Raw genomic sequence first — 20,289 nt, forward strand, 5'->3', positions numbered from 1 at the left:
TTCAAAAAGAAATCAAATACTCTCTTCAACGAAGAAAACGGTGGCATTAAGATTAGGAATGCAGATGAAACTAGGAGTTTACCAATCTGCTGAACTATGGGAACTTGTGAGTGGAGTAGAGAGTTTTCAAAATTTGGTTGGTGGGCTTCGAGGGCAGAATCACTTGCTTAATTTAAGGCTCTTAAACATGCTATCTCTACTTTTCTTCTATCAGCTAAATAAATTTCTTTTTAAAACTTTGGCGCATATTTGTTGTTTATAAACATGTAAATTAATCCGAATATAACCCTATGGTTAGATATCTACATGCTTTAAAATGTTAAATAAATTAATTAGTATTGTTATTGATATTATAATCTTAAAATTGTGACTTTTCGTTCTCATAGGTAAAAATAGGATTTGAAGTTTCCTATTTGTCTATTGAAGGGTTCTTTCTCGTGCTGATTGAGGAAAAACTCGATTGAAACAATTTTAAAGCAAGTTTTACTTCTAAAAGTTTTTATTGAAGAGGGCAATTTGTTCCATTTTTGAACGCTTTTCAAGATTAAAGATTTGTTACTGCACTTCGTTTTCTTTTTTGTAATTTGAATTGTTCTCTTGTTCTGTCTAGCGTTATGGCGACTAGTGAACATTTTAAAATTTTCGGATGTTTTCCAATGTCTTCTATCTGTTTTTAGCTTCATTAGACTAACTTTTGAGATAAAGAATCCGGCTGGCAGGATACGCTCTTTAATGAGAAGATAAAAAGAGTGGTCATATTTTTGTAGAAAAAACGTTTATTCCCCAATTTATTTGCTTGTTTAAGCGGTTTATGTTTTTGGCTTTAAGAGTTTGAAGGGATACTCCACTGAAAGAAAGATGAGAGAGTTTAACTGACATCATTTCTTACTTTCAAAGAAATTTTATTTCTTACAACACACAAAGAACGAATTGCATTAGCCATTTTGCTTAAAACTGAGTTCACGTGATTTTCAAAGTTTAGGTTTGAATTAATCTGTACTCCCAAATCACGACAATCATGAGCTGGCTTGATAACTTGGCCTTTAAAAGAGAACTTTTTATCCGAATCAGAATGATTTGTAGAGAATAACATCATTTTTATCGGCATTTAAAGTGAATTGATTCTCTGTCAGATGATTGTCTGTTTGTTCTAATATTTTTCTTTTTTTTGAAAGTTTTCATCACGTTCAAAGTTGCATATAATACTAGTTTCATCCGCAAGTTGAGCAACATTATTTTTACCTTCCAGTTTTTCACAAAAATCGTTGACATATAACAAAAATAAGAGGTCATAACAGAGTTCCTTGTGAAACACCATGATTAATAGTTACCCCGTTTTACGCATTGTGTTTGATTTGCGGGAAAAGATTTGAAAAGTAAAATTGTTGATTGAGAGAGGTTAAAACTTTCAGCTTTCTTCAAAAGATCTCATGCGGAATTGAATTGAAAGCATTTGCAAGATCTAAAAACACCAGCACATGTGTCGTTGTTATCTTTCATATTTCTTATTTTTTTCAATAAAGTAAAACACAGCATCAGTGGACGACTTTCCGGACTGCAAACCGAATTGTTTTTTGTTCAAAAGCGCAAAATGTTAAGATATTCTACTAACTGATTGAATAAAAGTCTCTCAAATAATTTTGTGAAATTTGTGTTACGGCAAATGGACAATAATTAGTTAAACAGAGTTCTTTTTTGAAAATTGGTGTGATGTGGTATATCCTTAAGAATTGTCGAAAATACTTTCTCTTGAAAACAATCGTAAAATACTATCTGGGGTTGTGTCCCAAGAGCATATTTTCAGGATTTCGATGCCCAAGGATTGATGTATACCAGCCCTGGTGCTTTGATGTTGTCTAGATTGTCAATAACTTTATTGATATCCCTCAAAGTAGAAGGTCTAAAAGTTAAACTCGTGAAATTTCCGCTTTATTGTTTCGACATTCAGTGGAACAATCTGCCCTCTGTAGATGACCATTTCGCTCAAAACTCTGTAAAAAGCGTTGCATATTGATCTTTTGTCTTTCGTTTTTTTACCATTTTCATCAATTTCATTGACGTTAGGACTGTTGTTTTCTCCAATTTTTTCTTAATGAATTTCCATTGTTCTTTCGAGGTTTCAATTTTCTGAAAAAAATCCTATGAAAATTGATTTTGTTCGTCTTTTAACTTTCGATTTACAAGGTTGCGATACTTTTTAAAAGACAAATGATTCAGCACTTTGTGTCACTTTGTAGTCATTGAAGTAACGATGTTTCGCAGCAACTAACTGTTTAATTTCTTTTGTCACCCAAGGTTTATCTGAAGTAGTTTTTTTTATATTGGAAACTAGTTTCTCTGATGGTGCGTTTTTCTGGAGTGTTGTTTAAAAAATTCTGTTAAACTCTGCAAACATTTCATCGCAGGTTCTTTGTTGATACACTGTTCTCCAATCTGCAAGAGCCAGATCTTTATTGAATTTTTCATTGACAAAATTTTTTGTATCTTGTTGAATAAAATAATTTTGTTGAGAATATGATTTGGAGAGTAGTATTTGCAGTAGACGGGAATCATTGATTGAGTGAACTGTTTGCGTTTTCGAGACAAGAACTGAGAAGGTCATATTCTGTTTTCCGCTGAGATTGATTTGTAAACACAATAAATCACGATGTCGATTACTTACGCCCGGCTAGTTTCAAACATATTTTCGAGACTTGTGGAAATACGTTGATTCTCGATTCGACGAGCGAAAAGTTTCTTCATAGCAACTTTATTGTGGTCGCAAGAATTGCTGATCTGTACGGACAATATTGTAGAAGAACGGGTACTACAAATTTGAAAAAAAAACTAGTGAAGAGTAAAAAAATCAATTTAGGGTCTTTCCCAATCTGGTTCTTGGTTGCTTAATCGCCCCCACTAATTGGTTGCTTAATTGTTATGTTTACGATAATGAATATATTTTAAGATCACTAAGCGGGGGGACTTAAATTGAGATCTATATCCAATGTACCTAAGTTAATTTTATGGGCAAGACCGTTTTAGGTTTGATGTGAAAAATGTTGATATATACTTTGTGAATTAAAGGCTAGCCTTTACGCTGATTAATTTTTGCCCCTGTCACAGTGCCAGTAATTCGACGATGCTCTATAATTTATCACTGGAGAGTCACCTCATAATCGCTTTACATCTAATAAGCAACAAAGCTAGATCGGCGGTTTAAAATTTGCAGATTCAAATAAAATATGTGCCATTAACTTTTTGTTTTCCTTTTGCTCTTGAAACTGGGTATTTAGCCTGCTACTTTTGCAAAATTTGTTTATTGGATGTTGAGAAATGACTTCAGCCATATGCTTTTCTTTCAGTCATATGAAAAATTACTGAGCAGTCTTAATAGAAATGGCTTCGGGCTTCATGGCGCAGATGCTCGATGAGCTCATGGGGAAAGATCGTGATCTTTTACCCGAAGAAGGTAGTCGTCAGAAGGGTTTCAGTGACTCTGAAGTATGCAAATATTACCTATGTGGATTCTGTCCTCACGATCTCTTCACCAATACTAAAATGGACATGGGACCATGTACTCGTATCCATGATGACGCATTAGTTGAATCATATCGCAACTCGTCTAGGTTCAAAAAAATGGGCTACGAAGAGGATTTCCTTCGGACCTTACAATCAATTCAGAGTGATTGTGAGAAAAGAATTAGACGAGCTAATCAACGGCTTTCCCAAGCGCCAAATCAAAACCTGGGTAACCCCAAAACATCGAGTTTACAAATCATTGAAAGTAAAATAACTACCTTATTGGAAAAAGTAGAGACTCTAGGAAGCGAAGGAAAGGTTGAAGAGGCTCAAATTTTGATGCGGCAAATTGATCAATTAAGAAAAGAAAAGGAAAACTTACAATCTCATATAATGGTCGATAATCCAAATGAGAAACAAATGGAAGTGTGTGAAATTTGCGGAGCTTTTCTTATTGTTGGAGATGCTCAGAGTCGTGTTGATGATCATCTGAAAGGTAAACAACATACTGGATTTGCGAGGGTTCGTGCAGGTATCGTTCAATTACGTGAGGAATTGTATGGAATCAAAGAAGGCGACAGAGCTCCCAGGCGTCGGAGCAGCAGTCGAAGTAACACCCCACCTCGCCGGAGGAGGCGCAGTACTAGCAGTGAAACAAGCTCAAAATCTCGGAAAGCAAAAACTACTGATCCCTCGGACTACTCCGAAATGCTCCAAAAAGAATCAGAGAAGCGAAACATCAAACCTGAAGACATACCCGGACCAGATAAACCAAAAAAGAATAATCGAAGCCGTTCAAGATCCCGAAGCAGTAGAAGGCGGCGTGATAAAAGAAGTGGCAGTCGTGATCGCAATAGGCGTGAGAAATCTCGAAGTAGAAATCGAGATCGTTCTAAGCGAAGTCGAGAGAAACGATCAAAAAGTCGAGATCGAAAGTCGTCGCGTAAAGAGAGTTCAAAGAAGTCATCTCGGAAAAGCAGTCGCAGTAGATCACGTGAGAAGAAGGGAAGAAGAAGACATTCATCTAACAACAGCGGTGAAAGAATTGAAGTTAAAATTCCCATTAAAGAAGATGATACATCCCGTTGAATATTCGGCCACCTTTTTGTATAATTTGTTTTACATTTACACAGTTTGTTGTACGCTGTTACTGTTGAAATAGTATCTCTGAATTTGTTTGAAGACTGCAATGTGATTTTCATCTCTTCGTTTTTGCGAATAATTCATTTAACATTTTCAAATGACTCTACTTCTGTTTTAAGATGGCGGTAACAAAAAAACTTCTGCCACGAACGAACATCCATCACAGTTTAAAATTTTAAACACCACGAGATCTGAAAGACTTCTCATAAACTTTGCGTTTAGGACGGGACTTCATACTACTCAATTTGATTTTTCTCGTAAAAAGTTTGCTTGCTGATTGAATCCGTGGAGTAGCAAAATAGTTTCCAAATTTTCAATTCTCTGGCTGTCGTGATCATTCGCTAACGTAGTTATACCGTTCAACTTAATTTAGCTCTTTGTATTTCATCTGATGCCAATCTGAACAGTTTGAGCTGTCTTTACAAGATCAGATAGCATTGAAGAACCTTCATCATCGCCTCCTTAGTGAGCCGCGATGCGTTTTACTGTCTATGAGCACATGGCGTACAGGGCCTCTCGACGTCAGGCTTTTGTAAGAGCTTTGCTGGTGCTTGCGTCTCTGAAAAGGTACCTTTTTCATACCAGGAGATTTTACGAAGGGTGGTCATTTTTGCGGAAGGGTGGTCATCTTCGGTCGTCTTTGCGGATCACCTGCATAACCTCCTGATTGACCTGATAAGAGCTTATTATAGCATGCTCAACAAGTGTCCAAACTAATTATGTCTGCCCGCATACTTTTACGAAAACTTGAATGAATAATTGCCAAGAAAAAAAAGGGCAAATCAATACATGTTAAATGTTAATCTATTCGATGGCTGCAAATGCAGTTTTACTTGGACTAACATAGTGTTCTCTTATGAAACGTAGCGTAGCTTGATTTATTTTTGCTTTAAGTTGAAAAGAGTGAAATGTTTCTAAAAAATAAGCTATAGTATCATTAACATCTAAAAGCTTTGGGGTTTGATAATAAGTTATTGAAAAATTTTTGTTGGCCATGGAATAGTTTTTCAAATGTCAAAAATTTTAGCAATTTTTTGATAAAATTTGCTTTTTTTCAAGTTTTTTGAAATTTTTGTCGTATTTTTACGATTTTTCAGACCCAAGAGTCACGGAAACTTCTCTAAGTTTGGAAAATAGGCTACTGTATCATTTCTAAATGTAATGGAATGTTTTGCAAGATTTCAACATCGAATTTTAGTTTTTTTTTGACAATTTTTTAAATTTTTTATTAATTTTTCGACCTTGTCATTATTCAGGTTATTTAGCCTTAAGGGTTAGAAAGCCTCCGTTAGGGTTTGGTAATAAGCTACTGGAAAATTTTTGTTGGCCGTGGATTAGGCTTCAACTTTGTAATATCACAAGTTTTAGCAATTTTTTTTTTAATAAACTTACAACTTAGTTTTTTTTCGAATTTTTTGGTCATTTTTTAGGTCTCTAGCCTCAAGAGCAAGGAACTTCCTCTAGGGTTTGATAATATGTTACTACATATTTTATAGATGTGCTGGAATGTTTTTCAAGTCTTTAATATCACGAATTTAGGCATTTTTTTTTTCAAAATATTTGCAATTTTTTTCATGTTTTTGATTTTTTTCCGGCACCAGGGGCCCTGGGACCTCCTCCGAGTTTTGATAATAAGCTGCTGCTTAGTTTTTAGATTTAATGGGATGGTGATCAGTTCTTTTATGACTGCAGTTCTAATAGTTTTTGGATAAAATTTAAAATTTTTTAAAGCTTTTGGAAAGTTTTTTATCATATGCCAAGTGTATGGATCTTCATGTGCCAGTAAAACTATTTCAGGCTTGAAACAGGGATACTGGATAGCCTCTTGAGACAATGAAATAGTTTTTAAGATGTTAATATCTTGAATTTAGCAATATTTTGTTAAAATATGCAATTGTTTCCAAAATTTTTCAACTTTTTTTTGTCTTTTTCTGAGTTTAACAACCATTCCTGGCCAACGAAACTTTTTAAGTCTGGGAGATAGCTTACTTCACAGATCTTTCGAGAAAAAAATGGGTTTTGAGCTTTTTTATAACGAAGTTAAAAACTTTAAATTTCGCCTTCAGTTCTTTTCTATATGGTTTATTTACTAAAAAGGCTAGAAAACTAGAAGTCGCAGAGTCGAATCCCATCATGGAAAATATTCCTCTCTTTCTCTCTCTCTCGGTTAGAGTTTCTTTTCTTCTCTTTCTTGTTCACATTTTATCTTTCGCTCACACAAACTCTATCTCTCTCTTTGCTGATGCCGCACTTCAGCTGTTGTTATGTGGCGTAATGTCATCTGTAATCCTCATTAATAATGAGCTATAGTAGAAATGTTTTAATCATTAATGATTTAACAGGCACTTTTTAGGAAATCATTGTTAGTTGCTCTCAAGAGCAATTTGTAGCAAATATATTAATCCTGATTGTCTCTTGTATGCAATTTTTCGCTTGGCAAATTTTTCGTCTGACCCATTTGACTTCAGAAATGGGATAAAGAGGTAGCGCCCAGTTTCCATTAAGTTCTCTTAGAGCGGTTCAGCCCACTAGTCTTCAAGTGTGCGACTAACAGAAACTGTTTTGGAGACTTAAACTTATGGCGTGAAGGGCGGTTCTTAGAGGTTGACCCCACCCCGTCAGACCCCCCTCACTTCACCCCCCCCCCCCCGTAGTCTCCACCCCTGCTTATTGTTCAGGCCGTATGGCTCTCGTTCAGACCAGACAGAAACCGCCGTTGAACCACCCCCGAAATTGTCGAAATTGAAAATGTTATTACTTGGTGTCTCATTTCATCAATGTGGACTTAAGTATTGACAAAAAAGAGTATAGTAAAAAATAACATTTTTCATCAGTGAGAATTATTAATTTTGTTCATATTAACAACAATGAATTCGATTTGATAACAATAAGAACGGTGTGATGAAGCGAAAAAATTTTTTCTAACGCCGCTGACTTCTGTAACTTAGCCTAAGTGGTTGGCAGCTAGTGTCCTTGATTTTCAATAGAAAGATGAAATCAGTTACGTCAATTTTTTGAAATAAATTTTGAGAGGTGTAAAGTTCTATGTATTGAAGATTATGTATTAAGATAGGATATAGCCCATTACGTTTTAAGATTACGTTTAGACGATTACATGTTTTAAGATAAGGTGTAGACAGCTAAATTTTTTAAGATTAGGTATGCCTGACTTCATGTTTTAAGATTAGGTATAGCCGACTATATGTATTAAGATATTGCCGACCGATTTATATTTAAAATTCGGCATAGTCGACTCTATGTTTTAAGGTTAGTTATAACCGACTACATGTTTTAAGTTTAGGTGTTCATTTTAAGAACTGAATTCGATTTTGATTTGAGTTTGAAAAGAACTGTTTAATAGAGCGAAATAAATTTCTTTTTCACGTCGCGTGGTGAATCTAGTGGTTGCCAGATATTGTCCTTGATTTGCAATAGAAACAAGAAAGCTGTTAAATAGGGATACGTTTAAACTTATGCGTTTAGACTTAAACTTATGGTGTGAAGGGCGGTTCTTAGAGGTTGACCCCACCCCGTCAGACCCCCCTCACTTCACCCCCCCCGTAGTCTCCACCCCTGCTTATTGTTCAGGCCGTATGGCTCTCGTTCAGACCAGACAGAAACCGCCGTTGAACCACCCCCGAAATTGTCGAAATTGAAAATGTTATTACTTGGTGTCTCATTTCATCAATGTGGACTTAAGTATTGACAAAAAAGAGTATAGTAAAAAATAACATTTTTCATCAGTGAGAATTATTAATTTTGTTCATATTAACAACAATGAGTTCGATTTGATAACAATAAGAACGGTGTGATGAAGCGAAAAAATTTTTTCTAACGCCGCTGACTTCTGTAACTTAGCCTAAGTGGTTGGCAGCTAGTGTCCTTGATTTTCAATAGAAAGATGAAATCAGTTACGTCAATTTTTTGAAATAAATTTTGAAAGGTGTAAATTTCTATGTATTGAAGATTATGTATTAAGATAGGATATAGCCCATTACGTTTTAAGATTACGTTTAGACGATTACATGTTTTAAGATAATGTGTAGACAGCTAAATTTTTTAAGATTAGGTATGCCTGACTTCATGTTTTAAGATTAGGTATAGCCGACTATATGTATTAAGATATTGCCGACCGATTTATATTTAAAATTCGGCATAGTCGACTCTATGTTTTAAGGTTAGTTATAACCGACTACATGTTTTAAGTTTTGGTGTTCATTTTAAGAACTGAATTCGATTTTGATTTGAGTTTGAAAAGAACTGTTTAATAGAGCGAAATAAATTTCTTTTTCACGTCGCGTGGTGAATCTAGTGGTTGCCAGCTATTGTCCTTGATTTGCAATAGAAACAAGAAAGCTGTTAAATAGGGATACGTTTAAACTTATGCGTTTAGACTTAAACTTATGGTGTGAAGGGCGGTTCTTAGAGGTTGACCCCACCCCGTCAGACCCCCCTCACTTCACCCCCCCCCCCGTAGTCTCCACCCCTGCTTATTGTTCAGGCCGTATGGCTCTCGTTCAGACCAGACAGAAACCGCCGTTGAACCACCCCCGAAATTGTCGAAATTGAAAATGTTATTACTTGGTGTCTCATTTCATCAATGTGGACTTAAGTATTGACAAAAAAAGAGTAAAGTAAAAAATAACATTTTTCATCAGTGAGAATTATTAATTTTGTTCATATTAACAACAATGAATTCGATTTGATAACAATAAGAACGGTGTGATGAAGCGAAAAAATTTTTTCTAACGCCGCTGACTTCTGTAACTTAGCCTAAGTGGTTGGCAGCTAGTGTCCTTGATTTTCAATAGAAAGATGAAATCAGTTACGTCAATTTTTTGAAATAAATTTTGAAAGGTGTAAATTTCTATGTATTGAAGATTATGTATTAAGATAGGATATAGCCCATTACGTTTTAAGATTACGTTTAGACGATTACATGTTTTAAGATAAGGTGTAGACAGCTAAATTTTTTAAGATTAGGTATGCCTGACTTCATGTTTTAAGATTAGGTATAGCCGACTATATGTATTAAGATATTGCCGACCGATTTATATTTAAAATTCGGCATAGTCGACTCTATGTTTTAAGGTTAGTTATAACCGACTACATGTTTTAAGTTTAGGTGTTCATTTTAAGAACTGAATTCGATTTTGATTTGAGTTTGAAAAGAACTGTTTAATAGAGCGAAATAAATTTCTTTTTCACGTCGCGTGGTGATTCTAATGGTTGCCAGCTATTGTCCTTGATTTGCAATAGAAACAAGAAAGCAGTTAAATAATGTTCTAAATAACTTTTCCCTTTATTTTAAAAAAGTGATGTATGAGATCCCAATAATTGGATATATTTTAAGTTACATGGATTCTGAATATATCAACCAAAAATAATTTGTGGAAACATGCAATAGACCAATAACGGTTTGAAAAGGTTTCACTGCAAGTTTTAAATTGATCTGAATTTGATCTGCTCATTTTTTCGAATGATTTTTTACCTGAAATGGTTTCATTCAATTGAGCCATATTTATAACGAAATCATTGTATATGTCAGAAATGCAATGCTGTATTTTATTTCCATGTTCACAAGTATCTTGAAGTCTTTTTATTTGCCTCATGAAAATTTGCTAGTAAAGTAGAGCCAGTAGAGTTATTTTTAAAATTTCAATTTATTGATTGAGCAAAATTGGCTGAACAAAGAAGTTGGGCTGGTATGAAGTTCCTAACCCCCATTTGGAAGTTGGTTTTTCTGTATCCGATTACACCAGCATTTTTGGAAGTAGACAGGAATGAGAATTCTCGATGTTTGTGGTTTTGTTGCGAAAACAAAATCTCCCAGAAAACATATGTCAGAAATTTCGTACTTGGATTTATTGGTCAGTTTTGTTGGTAATTTATCCAGCTGTAGAGTTTAAGTTTGTGCTTTCGTTGATCAGCCATTATGAATCTGTAGAGCTGAATAATTTATCAGCCTAGCGTAGTGTATCTTTTAAAAAAATCTTCCATTCCTTGAAAATAATTGACCGTAAAAAAATTGTTTATTTGCTCTCAGCTAAAGTGTATTTGAAAAAAAGCTTAAGCATTTCTTGGTTTAGTTTTTAGTTCTCAGAAAAGTGCTGGTGTCCGAGTTAAGTTGGTTCATCATAAGCGGGTGTCTATAATCGGAAAGAGGCCAAATCAGTTTTCTATGAGTGTTTTCTATAATAGGAAATATTGTACACTTGAATTAATGTAATAGGGCCATTTACTTTTTCGCAGGTTAAAAACATCAGTTATAAAGTCTAGGCAAATGGAAGTGAGGGAGGCTGTTATCGTATTTTATGTGATTTTATTGCTTTAATGTCAGGTAGACAGTTTTCGCTGTCATATCGAAATGCAATAATCACTGGGGGCCTTGCTAGTGTTTTATCTTGTGTACTTTGTAAGCACCTTTTTAGGTCAGCGTTCCGCCCTGATTTGAGGGAACAGGAAAACGAGATTGTGGTCATTTCAAAAAGGAACAGGTCAATTTTCATGCTTAACAATTACAGAAGGCGTTTTACCCATTTAGGAACGTGGAAACACAAAAACTGAACCGCTCTGTTATGAGACACTTCATCTTTTATATTTGAAATTCACCTCATTGTGGATAAATTTTTATTCACTGCGATAGCTCTTCCCTGCATGAGGCGTTTGATTTCTAGTCAGCTAAGCAATTTTAAAAGGGTCCTCGCGTGGTTTTGTTACAAGACATTTTAAAAATATCTGGATGCTGATAATTTATCGACGTTTATTGATCTGGTGATAATCCAGTACCATTTGTCTCTCGACCAAAATTTTGGTGTCGCAAGTTTTGTGGGGCTTGTTAATCCGCTCTCAAGAGCGATATCTGACGGTTTGGAGACCATTTTCTGTCAAAACTCAAAAAGTTTGTCAAATGGACTTAAAATTGTAGTTTCATTTTGTGGAGAAGAAGTTTGTCAATTAAGTCTCTGAAGTATTTCTTGAGCATTGAATAGATGTGTTCTGATCGATTTTGTTAATGGACACATTGAAATCTGTCTCACCAGACTTGTTCAAGAGTTCGAAGACAAACTTATTGGCTGTTATTGAGTTATCTGGAAAGCTGTAAAATGCTTTGACATCCTCTTGTTTAAAATCCTTACATTATTTACCGATTATCTATGACATCATTAATTTAAATACGACAGCTTAATTTTTAAACATGACGATTAATTTTAGGCTATTTAAAATCAAATATCTTGTTTTTGCTTCTGATTTTGGGCTTGTAGTTAGCAGTGCACAAGGAGTTTTATTGTGACGAGAGCGAACGACGGTTTTTTTTCTAATGCCGTTGTAAAAACCTTGTAACTGATAATTTCGAACCGCTAATCAATACTTGCAGATTTGAAATTGTTGCCACAATTTTTAGACACCTAGGATGTGCAAAGTTGGAAAAATATCATTTTTAATCCATATTAAAAATAATGAGGCAATATTGCAACCCCCTTCTCATCCTCGTCCGTAAAGATCTTTTTGATAAAATCGTCTGCAGCCAACTCAAAAAATATCAAGCCGCATTGTAAATTTGTAAGAACATTCTCAGTGAGATTTTGTCCCCTGAAATCAATTTATAAATTTCGCACTTTGTGAAGATGCTACAAAATATTGAATTGAAAAGCAAACACTCGATAATCACAGAAAAATAATCGTTTGAATTCAGCTCACGTTTTTCCTCATTAAAAATGTGTTGAAAAATCTGATGGAGTGAAAAAGGTTGAAACAAGCAATTGAAAACCATGAATCGGAAAACTATTTTTACATAAGCTTTTAAAAAATTGACTAATGTAAAACTTTTTGTCATTGATTTATTTTGACGTAATTGAGCAAATGTATTGTATGCAGTTTTGTCCTTACTCATACGGTTAAGACATAACTGCTAGAGGAACAACATCTATATCGGAATCTTTGTGTAAAATGAAAAATTACAAAACCGCATTGAAACTACAATGGTTTACATTAAGTTGGCACATCTCTTGAAGCGCAAAAGGTTTTCTTGTTCTGGCCATTTTAAAAAACTACGAGGTTATCTTGACAAGCAAGTTGAAAAAATAGTTTCAACATAAAAAAAATCAAAACTAATTTGGCAAGAAGGTGTTTTTGTTGAAATGCTGAAGTTGAGATTCGACAAAAGAAGGAATAGACTGAAAATGGATGGATCAACCTAAAGGATGGATAAGAGTGCGTAGCACGAAATTAACTGGCTTTAAATGTATGCAGTATAAACTTTGAGGGAATCAATAGCCACGTTGATTTTATTTTTTTTAAATAGTCTTAAATTCTTAATGTCGATAGAAGGGAATGTTAGTTTGATGGCGAAGAAGGCTTTAGAAGAGGGTACTTAATACAAAGCCTCATGTTTCGTATTTTCTGTTTAATAATCAAAAATAATTACCAAAATTCGGTGTATTTGGAAAATACTTTTTTAGTAAATGCGACTCCTTGTATTTCGTTAGTTCAGCAAACACGATTTTTTTGTCCTTATTCAATTCTTAACTCTAGAGAAACAGCAGATTTTTTGTACCGTAAAAAGGGTGGTCTACTTTTTGTTTTAGAAAAAAAAACAATCAATGGGCATTTGTTAGAGTCTTTGATTTTTTTTCTGTATTCATTTTCTGCTGGGTCATATTCAAAATTTGATTTGACTAATGAAGGTTGCTTTTAAAAAATTAAATAATTAAAATGGGGAAGCTCGGAACTTAGTATACCACGCACAGATTCAAATGAGCCTTTGGTATTTTGCATTGCGTCTCCTAGGAATTATTTACAAATATTGGCTAATTCTAACAAAATGTAGAGCTCGAATTAGTAAGTTTTTTATATTTGATCAGCTCTCAAGGTGCGATTTTTCAATTAATAAAACAAAATAATAAGTTGCAAAACCAACTGAGTTGATTTGTATCTATCTCCTCTAATTGATTTTTGTGTATGGTTTTTTCTTATCTGATCACTAAATTAAGTTAGCAAGTTCTAAGTTCTTTCTTTCTAGTGCAAGAGAAAATATTGGTGGTATTTCTTGAAAATAGTCTCTCTTAATTTTGAAAATAAAAGTTGTATAGAATTTTGTCAGGAAACTAAACTCTAGTTTTGCTCGGGTAGCAAAGGTTAGGAAAGCGTTGGGCTAACATGAAACTGGTTTGTTTTTATCTCTTATATGACATCAAATGGTCCGCTTAAGTCGTACTGATATTTTTACAACACGTTTTTAGAGCTAAAATTTGCACACAATGTTTAGTTCAACATGAAATGATCATTTAAGTTAAGAATACATTTGACCACTTTATAGACAATGCTATTGGCTTGTTCCTGGATATATGCAAAAAATGAGTCGTAAAATATCTGGGAAAACATAATTTGTCCGCCTGAACAAACGGCAGATTAGAATTGATAAACGTGATTATGATCTGTTTCAGTTACCAATGGCTAGTTTAGCACATGTCGCAATAACAACAATGGTAGCTGTGTTTATTGGTGGGGTTATCTCACAGTCAGGCTACAGTGTGTTTTCATGAGTTTTTCCTATCTTGCGTTCTCTATGGAGCAGAAAAGACAATTGGATTAGACTGTTGTTAATCTTCTGTAAGACGATGAAGACGTAAGATTCACGCCTGGCTAATTTTATGCCTCCGCGGGGACTTATATCCCCTCAGTTTAGGTTGCAATTGCGTCTATTATTCGAGACCTGACAAGTGGTGAGCTTTAATGAACGTGGAGTGAATTGAACGCTGTTCAGTTGCCGTTGAATTCCGATTATCTCCGATTTTATCGAGGATTTGCTTCAATTACCATATATACTTACAAATTTGTTGGGCTAGTCGGTATTTTGCTTAGTTGGAAAGGCTGCACCGTTCAACTATTCTTTGGACGCCAAGTAGATATATTATGAATTTATAATTTGACCATTGAATGAAGGATCGCTTTTGGCGAAAAGAACCGGATATTATAAAGGTGAGTTTCGTGTTATCCTTATCTCAAATTAATGTTCCTTTTCTGATTTTGTCAATTATGTTCTTTCTGCAATTTTAATTTCCTCAAATTCAATTTTTGCGATATTACTTAGAACGCTTAGTTCTTATTTTAGTTTAATGGTGTAATTCGCCGTTCATGAAATAGCTGATTCAATTTTGATTTGTTAATAAAAAACATAGACACTCAATGGTATGTTGTGCGTAACTGGTAGAAGTGATTACGCCCCTAACATCAAATTCAATTTCAAAAGGGGCCTGTGGTATCACGCAAAAAGTGGGTATCTGTTTTATTGCAGCAAATAAAAATTGAACTTGAATACAGTGAGCGTGTTTGTATGTTGTGTGCTTTGTACGCGCTTAGACTGAACCAGAACTGAAAAGCGATTTGAGCGGAAGAGTTAAATAAAAATAAAATTGAGGCTCCGGATTTATGACTGCTGTAGGCGACTGTGATCAAGCTGATGGTAATTCAAAAATGATCCGCCTGTTAGCAGAACGCCTAATTAGTCTAAAATAGAACAAAGAAACTAAATTAAAAAAACCGCAATTATTTCCTCCCCGCCCGTGACCAAAATTTTTGTTTTCGTTGCCAAATGTGAGCAAATTGATGTTTGCTGTTTGACTAGTTTTGCTGATATTAGTTTGTGTAGCCTAATAAGTGAAATGGGTGGCGGAATTTTTTAAAAAATCACATCTGCTATTTTAAGGGTGTCCCGCTTTTTCACCCCTATTTATTTACCCCCCCCCCCCCTATCATTTAACCCCGATTTTTTCACCCCTCCATCATTTAACCCCTCTATCATTTCACCCCGATTTTAATCTTTTGTAAAATAAGGACTATTTAATTAGCAATATAGTCATTTGGCCATGCCTCGCGGGCCATGGCCATGCCTTAGCGGCCCGTGGGTCTTGATATGAAACTACCACAAGCGAACATGGGATTAAATTATCTACTTAATTATGACAAAATATGCCTTTAATGTCGACTCCTAATTGGCGGTATGAAATGATAGAGGGGTGAAATGATATAGGGGTTAAAAGATACGGGGTTAAAATATGCTGGGTTAAATGAGTCAGGGTGAAAAGAAGTAGAACCATTTTAAGGTGTAAATATTATTTATGGAGTTACTGGGGAATGTAACTACTATTAAAGTGTTTACTATGAACTCCTTACAGTCTATTCTTAAATTTAATAAGTGTTCTATCATCTACGCCAATGAGAGAGAGAAGCATCGTGCGTTGTCATCATATCTCGCGCGTTCCAGTTCTAAAAACCTTTTACTGTTTCCCAACATGATGATTGAAACCGACATGATGATTGCTTTTCCTCTATTTCAGTGATAATAGTTTGTATATATTAGTATAAAATATAGGCGGCGGGTTTTTAATACAATTAATATAGATTATCAATTATGGAGGGTGTTTGATCTATGGCCGATGCGGCGGGTGGGGGATTCTGAAAATTTAGAAAGGAATTTTAATTAGCTTGGTCAGTGAAAAGTAAAATGTGTTTATTTTTAAATGCTGCATTTTTTGGCAACAGCAGTACTACAAGCCTTTCTGATGTTTTCAATATTGTGTTTCAACTTATTTCTTGTGTTGACAATGTAAAACTCATTGTTATAAAATTGCAGGGGGTATGCTGCCTCTGCATTGTATCTTCTACCCGAGGGCCATTGGAGAGGCAATGCGCGATGTCATCATATCCCGGCTCATGTAAATTATAAAAATCTATTTTTTTCAGTTTCTCGTGCGGTTCCAAGTTATTGAGAAAAAGTTAACACGAGTATATTGCATTTTTTTCTGATGTGTTTTTATCAACTGTTTCAGCGAAATACAACCTGTAGTTTTCGTATTATTGAATAAAGGTTTAAAAAGTAGCTTATGGAGTATCAAGCAGTAGTTGGAATTCTGGATCCTGAAAGTTCGACGGACCCTGCAGTCAAAGTTCTCTAATAATTGTTGCGGTGAAATTTTTTTGATTTTTGTGTTAGTATAAATCCGTTTTAGAAACGCAGAATAATCCTTAGGTGTCGATATCTGAATTATTATAATGTGGTTTCTGTTGTTTTCAAACTCCAAGAGCAATTTTGTTTCAACCTTTTTGGCTACGTTTTAAAATCTGACAAAAGATATTCATGCCTACTTTTCAACTCGTTGCGTTCTCTTCTTGAAGTGTGGCAAGTCGTTTCTTTTATATTTTACACTTAAAAGACATTGTGATGAAATTGCACGGTATATGCTTCATGAGCAATATAACTGGGGAGTGTCAATGCGCCAGATAATCATGTTCTGGCGCATTTAAATTCGAAAAAAAAATCACGTGGTTCAAAGTTATCGACCGACAAAAAGCCCAAGTTCCTTGAATAAGTTTTATTTCGAGCTGACGCTTATGCTATTTTGGCCGAATAACAGCAGTTAATTTGATGAACATTAATTTGCTCATTTTATGTTAAAAATAGCAATTGCTCATTTTATGTTAAAAATAGCAAAAAAACTTAAGTAATGGTTCTTAAATCTGTGAACTTTTTTAAAACTCTTTTACGAATAATGCTGCTAGTCCAGAGTTCTTAAGCGAACTTTTTTTCCATATACCATTTGAAAAAGAGAAGATAAAGATTTTTGCAATCTTGCAGTGATTGTTGTTCGTATGAACAAGTATAGAAAATAAGCGTGGCGTTTTTCATTACAATTTTTCATTGCGCTATTGTGAAGGTGTAGGATATCTATTATGGAGGGTTTATACATTTTGGGGATGTGGTTAATTCTAAAAAATCAGGAAAGAGAATTTAATTAAGAGTTTTCAGTGGAAATTAAAATAAGTATTTTTACAATGTCATTGTTTTCCAGTGAAGTTTAATCTATTTATACTGGATTTTTTTAATCTTGCGTAGTGTTTCAAGTTCTTGTTCGAATGAAATACGGATAAAAAGAAGTAGATTATTGTAGATGTGGAACCGTTCGAAATCTGGCTCCTACATTGTTAAGTGACGACAAAACTTTTGATGTGAAAAATTCCATCTAATTTTGGTTATTGAGGTTTTCAAAAAACAAAGCAGATTGAAAAGTTAAGATTACGTAACATTTCAATTCCTTCGCTTTAAAAAATGTGTACCGGAAAGTACAAAATGCGATAGAATTGCGCCGGGATGCTGAATTATTATCCGGAAGCATGCTTGCTTTGTTTCATTTTTTGAAAATTTTTTCACCTTGTAATGTACTCTCTGCATTATTATGTAACGAATGTCATCTGACTACGTTTATGCAATAAGAATTTAGCTCCAAATTGTAATGAATTTTTTATTCTTTAAAACGACGCTTTTTTCTGGTTCCCAAATTTTTTCATGGTTCTTTTGGCATGTTTACGTTTTATTTTACTTTTAATGATAAAATAACTTGAATAGAACAATGCGAAACATCTTTGTAAAATAAACCTCGAATAGAATCGTTAATGCTTGTAATACCATAATATGGCCCAGTCTTCACTTTTCATTGTTTACTTTTCATTCAGGGGATTTGGTGAAGTTTGATTCCTATGTGCAATTGTGTTTTTCCGACTTCTTCAGTGTGAGAATTTCTGTTTGCATTATTTCTTGCTTCTAACTTTCTGGTACGAAACCATCATTTTTTATGTACTAGTTGCATTTTTGTACTTTTTTATGCACTAATTGCATCTCCAATTTAGATAATGATATTCAGTCGCTGATACTTTCAGCCATCTGTTCAAGTTTTTGCAGATTTTTTTCTCACGTTCTTGTTCATTTTTTCATTTGTAGCTTGCGCAATTTTTAGCCGTAGAGGAGTTTGTTTGGGTGACAGCATTTTTTAGCTACGTTTTCTGTGACAGCATAATGTAATTGGAGTTCTTTATGTAATTGGAAAAACTTTTAAAGACATTTTAAAGTATTTTGTACTTTTTGATCAAGCTCTCGTGATTTTGCATTTGTTGTCTGCTAGGTTTTTGTACTTTTGAAGTAGAAAGTAATCAGAGAAATTCAGTTTTTCGACCTTTGTTTGCCAAGATGCAACAAATAGTTTTTCTGACGACACTAATGAAATTTTTCTGCCGACACTAATGTTTTTTGGTCCCTTCAACTGAAAAAAAGCTCAAAATGACAATTTTCTTAGAAGAAACTTGAGTCGAAGATGCTCTCTTCAGTAATTAATTGCTCTTGAACGTAGTTCATAGCAATTATTGTAAACGTGTGTCCTTTTTTATGCAAAACTTTCGCTTGACAATTTTGACTTTTCGAGTGACTTTTACGCCCTTGACTTTTTGCGTTTCGCGTGATCTAAAATTCTCTATCAATCACAATTTCAAGCAGCTGAACTCAATTGGCGGCAATTCAATACTTAAAGTCAAATGAAAAATGCGCCGAAACTGGTGTCATTTTTTACTTTAAATCTTAATAGTGGTATATGTTAACCTCTAATGTGGTTATTTGAAGCCCACTAAAGAACTTCTTAGTCCCATTTAGGCTCTCCCCCCCCCCGACTGAAGCAGGCTGCAATTGATTAGAGCTCCCACTAGTCGTTCAAGAGCAATTCTTCCGACGTTTAGTTGGTTATGTTTTTTTGCATTTTACAATACCAAGACATTGACCGCAAATAATCTAATGGAACGAAGCTCTTAATCGGAAAAGGCCAATATGTGCTACGAGTGATGTCACGTGTAGACATTATTTTCAAAAAACTTGCCATTTTTGGAGAACGACCCCTTTTTGAGCTCAAAAAAAGGCCTTAGAAGCACGTTAACTTAACTTTATATCTGGGCGATAACTTCAGCACACTAAGCAATCATGAGACTACTAAAGATAGCCTGGAACCTTCGTGCATGTTGAACGCCTTCTGACAATATCTATTTATCCCGTTTCAGAAGTAGTTGGAAAACAAAAAACTTACCGTTATTTATCAAAAAAACAGCATGAAAAATCTCGAGTATGGCCCGCCTTAGTTAAAGACCAATTTGTCAAAAAAATTTTTAACACGGCCCTGTATAGGACCCGAAATTGGGCGAATAAGTCCGAATAGAAAAAGGAAGAGTCGCAATGCAATCCGATTTGTTTATATTGTATTAGAGAGCGGATTGTTAGCCAGCTGAATAGATGATGCGGCTATTAGAATGAAAAATTGTTTCTGGTGATGTTGGCGGTTGGTGAGGCGGCAGTGGTTCTCGATGATGGTGGTGGTGGCGGTAGTGCGTGCGTATATATATATATATATATATATATATATGTATATATATAAAATATATAATATATTTTTTATATATATATATATATATATATATATATATATATATATATATATATATATATATAGTGTGTGTGTGTTTGTGTTTGCGTGCGTTCAAGCAAGTTCATGGGTTTTCTAGGGAGCTCAGTTTTACACTTAATTAGCTTTGAAATGGTTCCACGCTTATCTTCCTTGAATGCGTAAAGTTTTTCAATTTCGGCTGGAGAAGAAGGAGATAGCCTGTTATAGTTCCCCCATTAAAAGTAAGTAATGTTGGAACTTTAAAATTAGAAATTTTCATTGTTACGCGATCTTAATTTGAGTCTGGTTACTTTTTGATAGAGTGGAGTTACTTGACCGAGTTATTTAAGATTTGGAACAGAAATGTATAGAATTGACTTGGCATGGAAAA

The 20,289-nt window shown here is 34.5% G+C and overlaps 2 protein-coding genes across 2 annotated transcripts in view; both read left to right on the forward strand.

Moving 5' to 3' along the window:
• Positions 1-3,345: 3,345 nt before the first annotated feature.
• Positions 3,346-4,742, forward strand: LOC142339846 (luc7-like protein 3). The gene has a single exon (XM_075390158.1). The coding sequence runs from the start codon at positions 3,376-3,378 to the stop codon at positions 4,585-4,587; it is 1,212 nt and encodes a 403-aa protein (XP_075246273.1). The 5' UTR covers positions 3,346-3,375; the 3' UTR covers positions 4,588-4,742.
• Positions 4,743-14,091: 9,349 nt separating this feature from the next.
• Positions 14,092-20,289, forward strand: part of LOC142339186 (glutamate receptor ionotropic, NMDA 1-like) — a 127,156-nt gene continuing 120,958 nt past the window's right edge. The window contains exon 1 of the mRNA XM_075388985.1: positions 14,092-14,622. The gene's annotated coding sequence lies outside the window, so the exon portion shown is untranslated. The remainder of the gene's footprint in view (positions 14,623-20,289) is intronic.

This window comes from Convolutriloba macropyga, chromosome 5 (genome assembly GCF_964194025.1).
Source record: "Convolutriloba macropyga chromosome 5, txConMacr16.3, whole genome shotgun sequence".
NCBI lineage: Eukaryota > Metazoa > Xenacoelomorpha > Acoela > Convolutidae > Convolutriloba > Convolutriloba macropyga.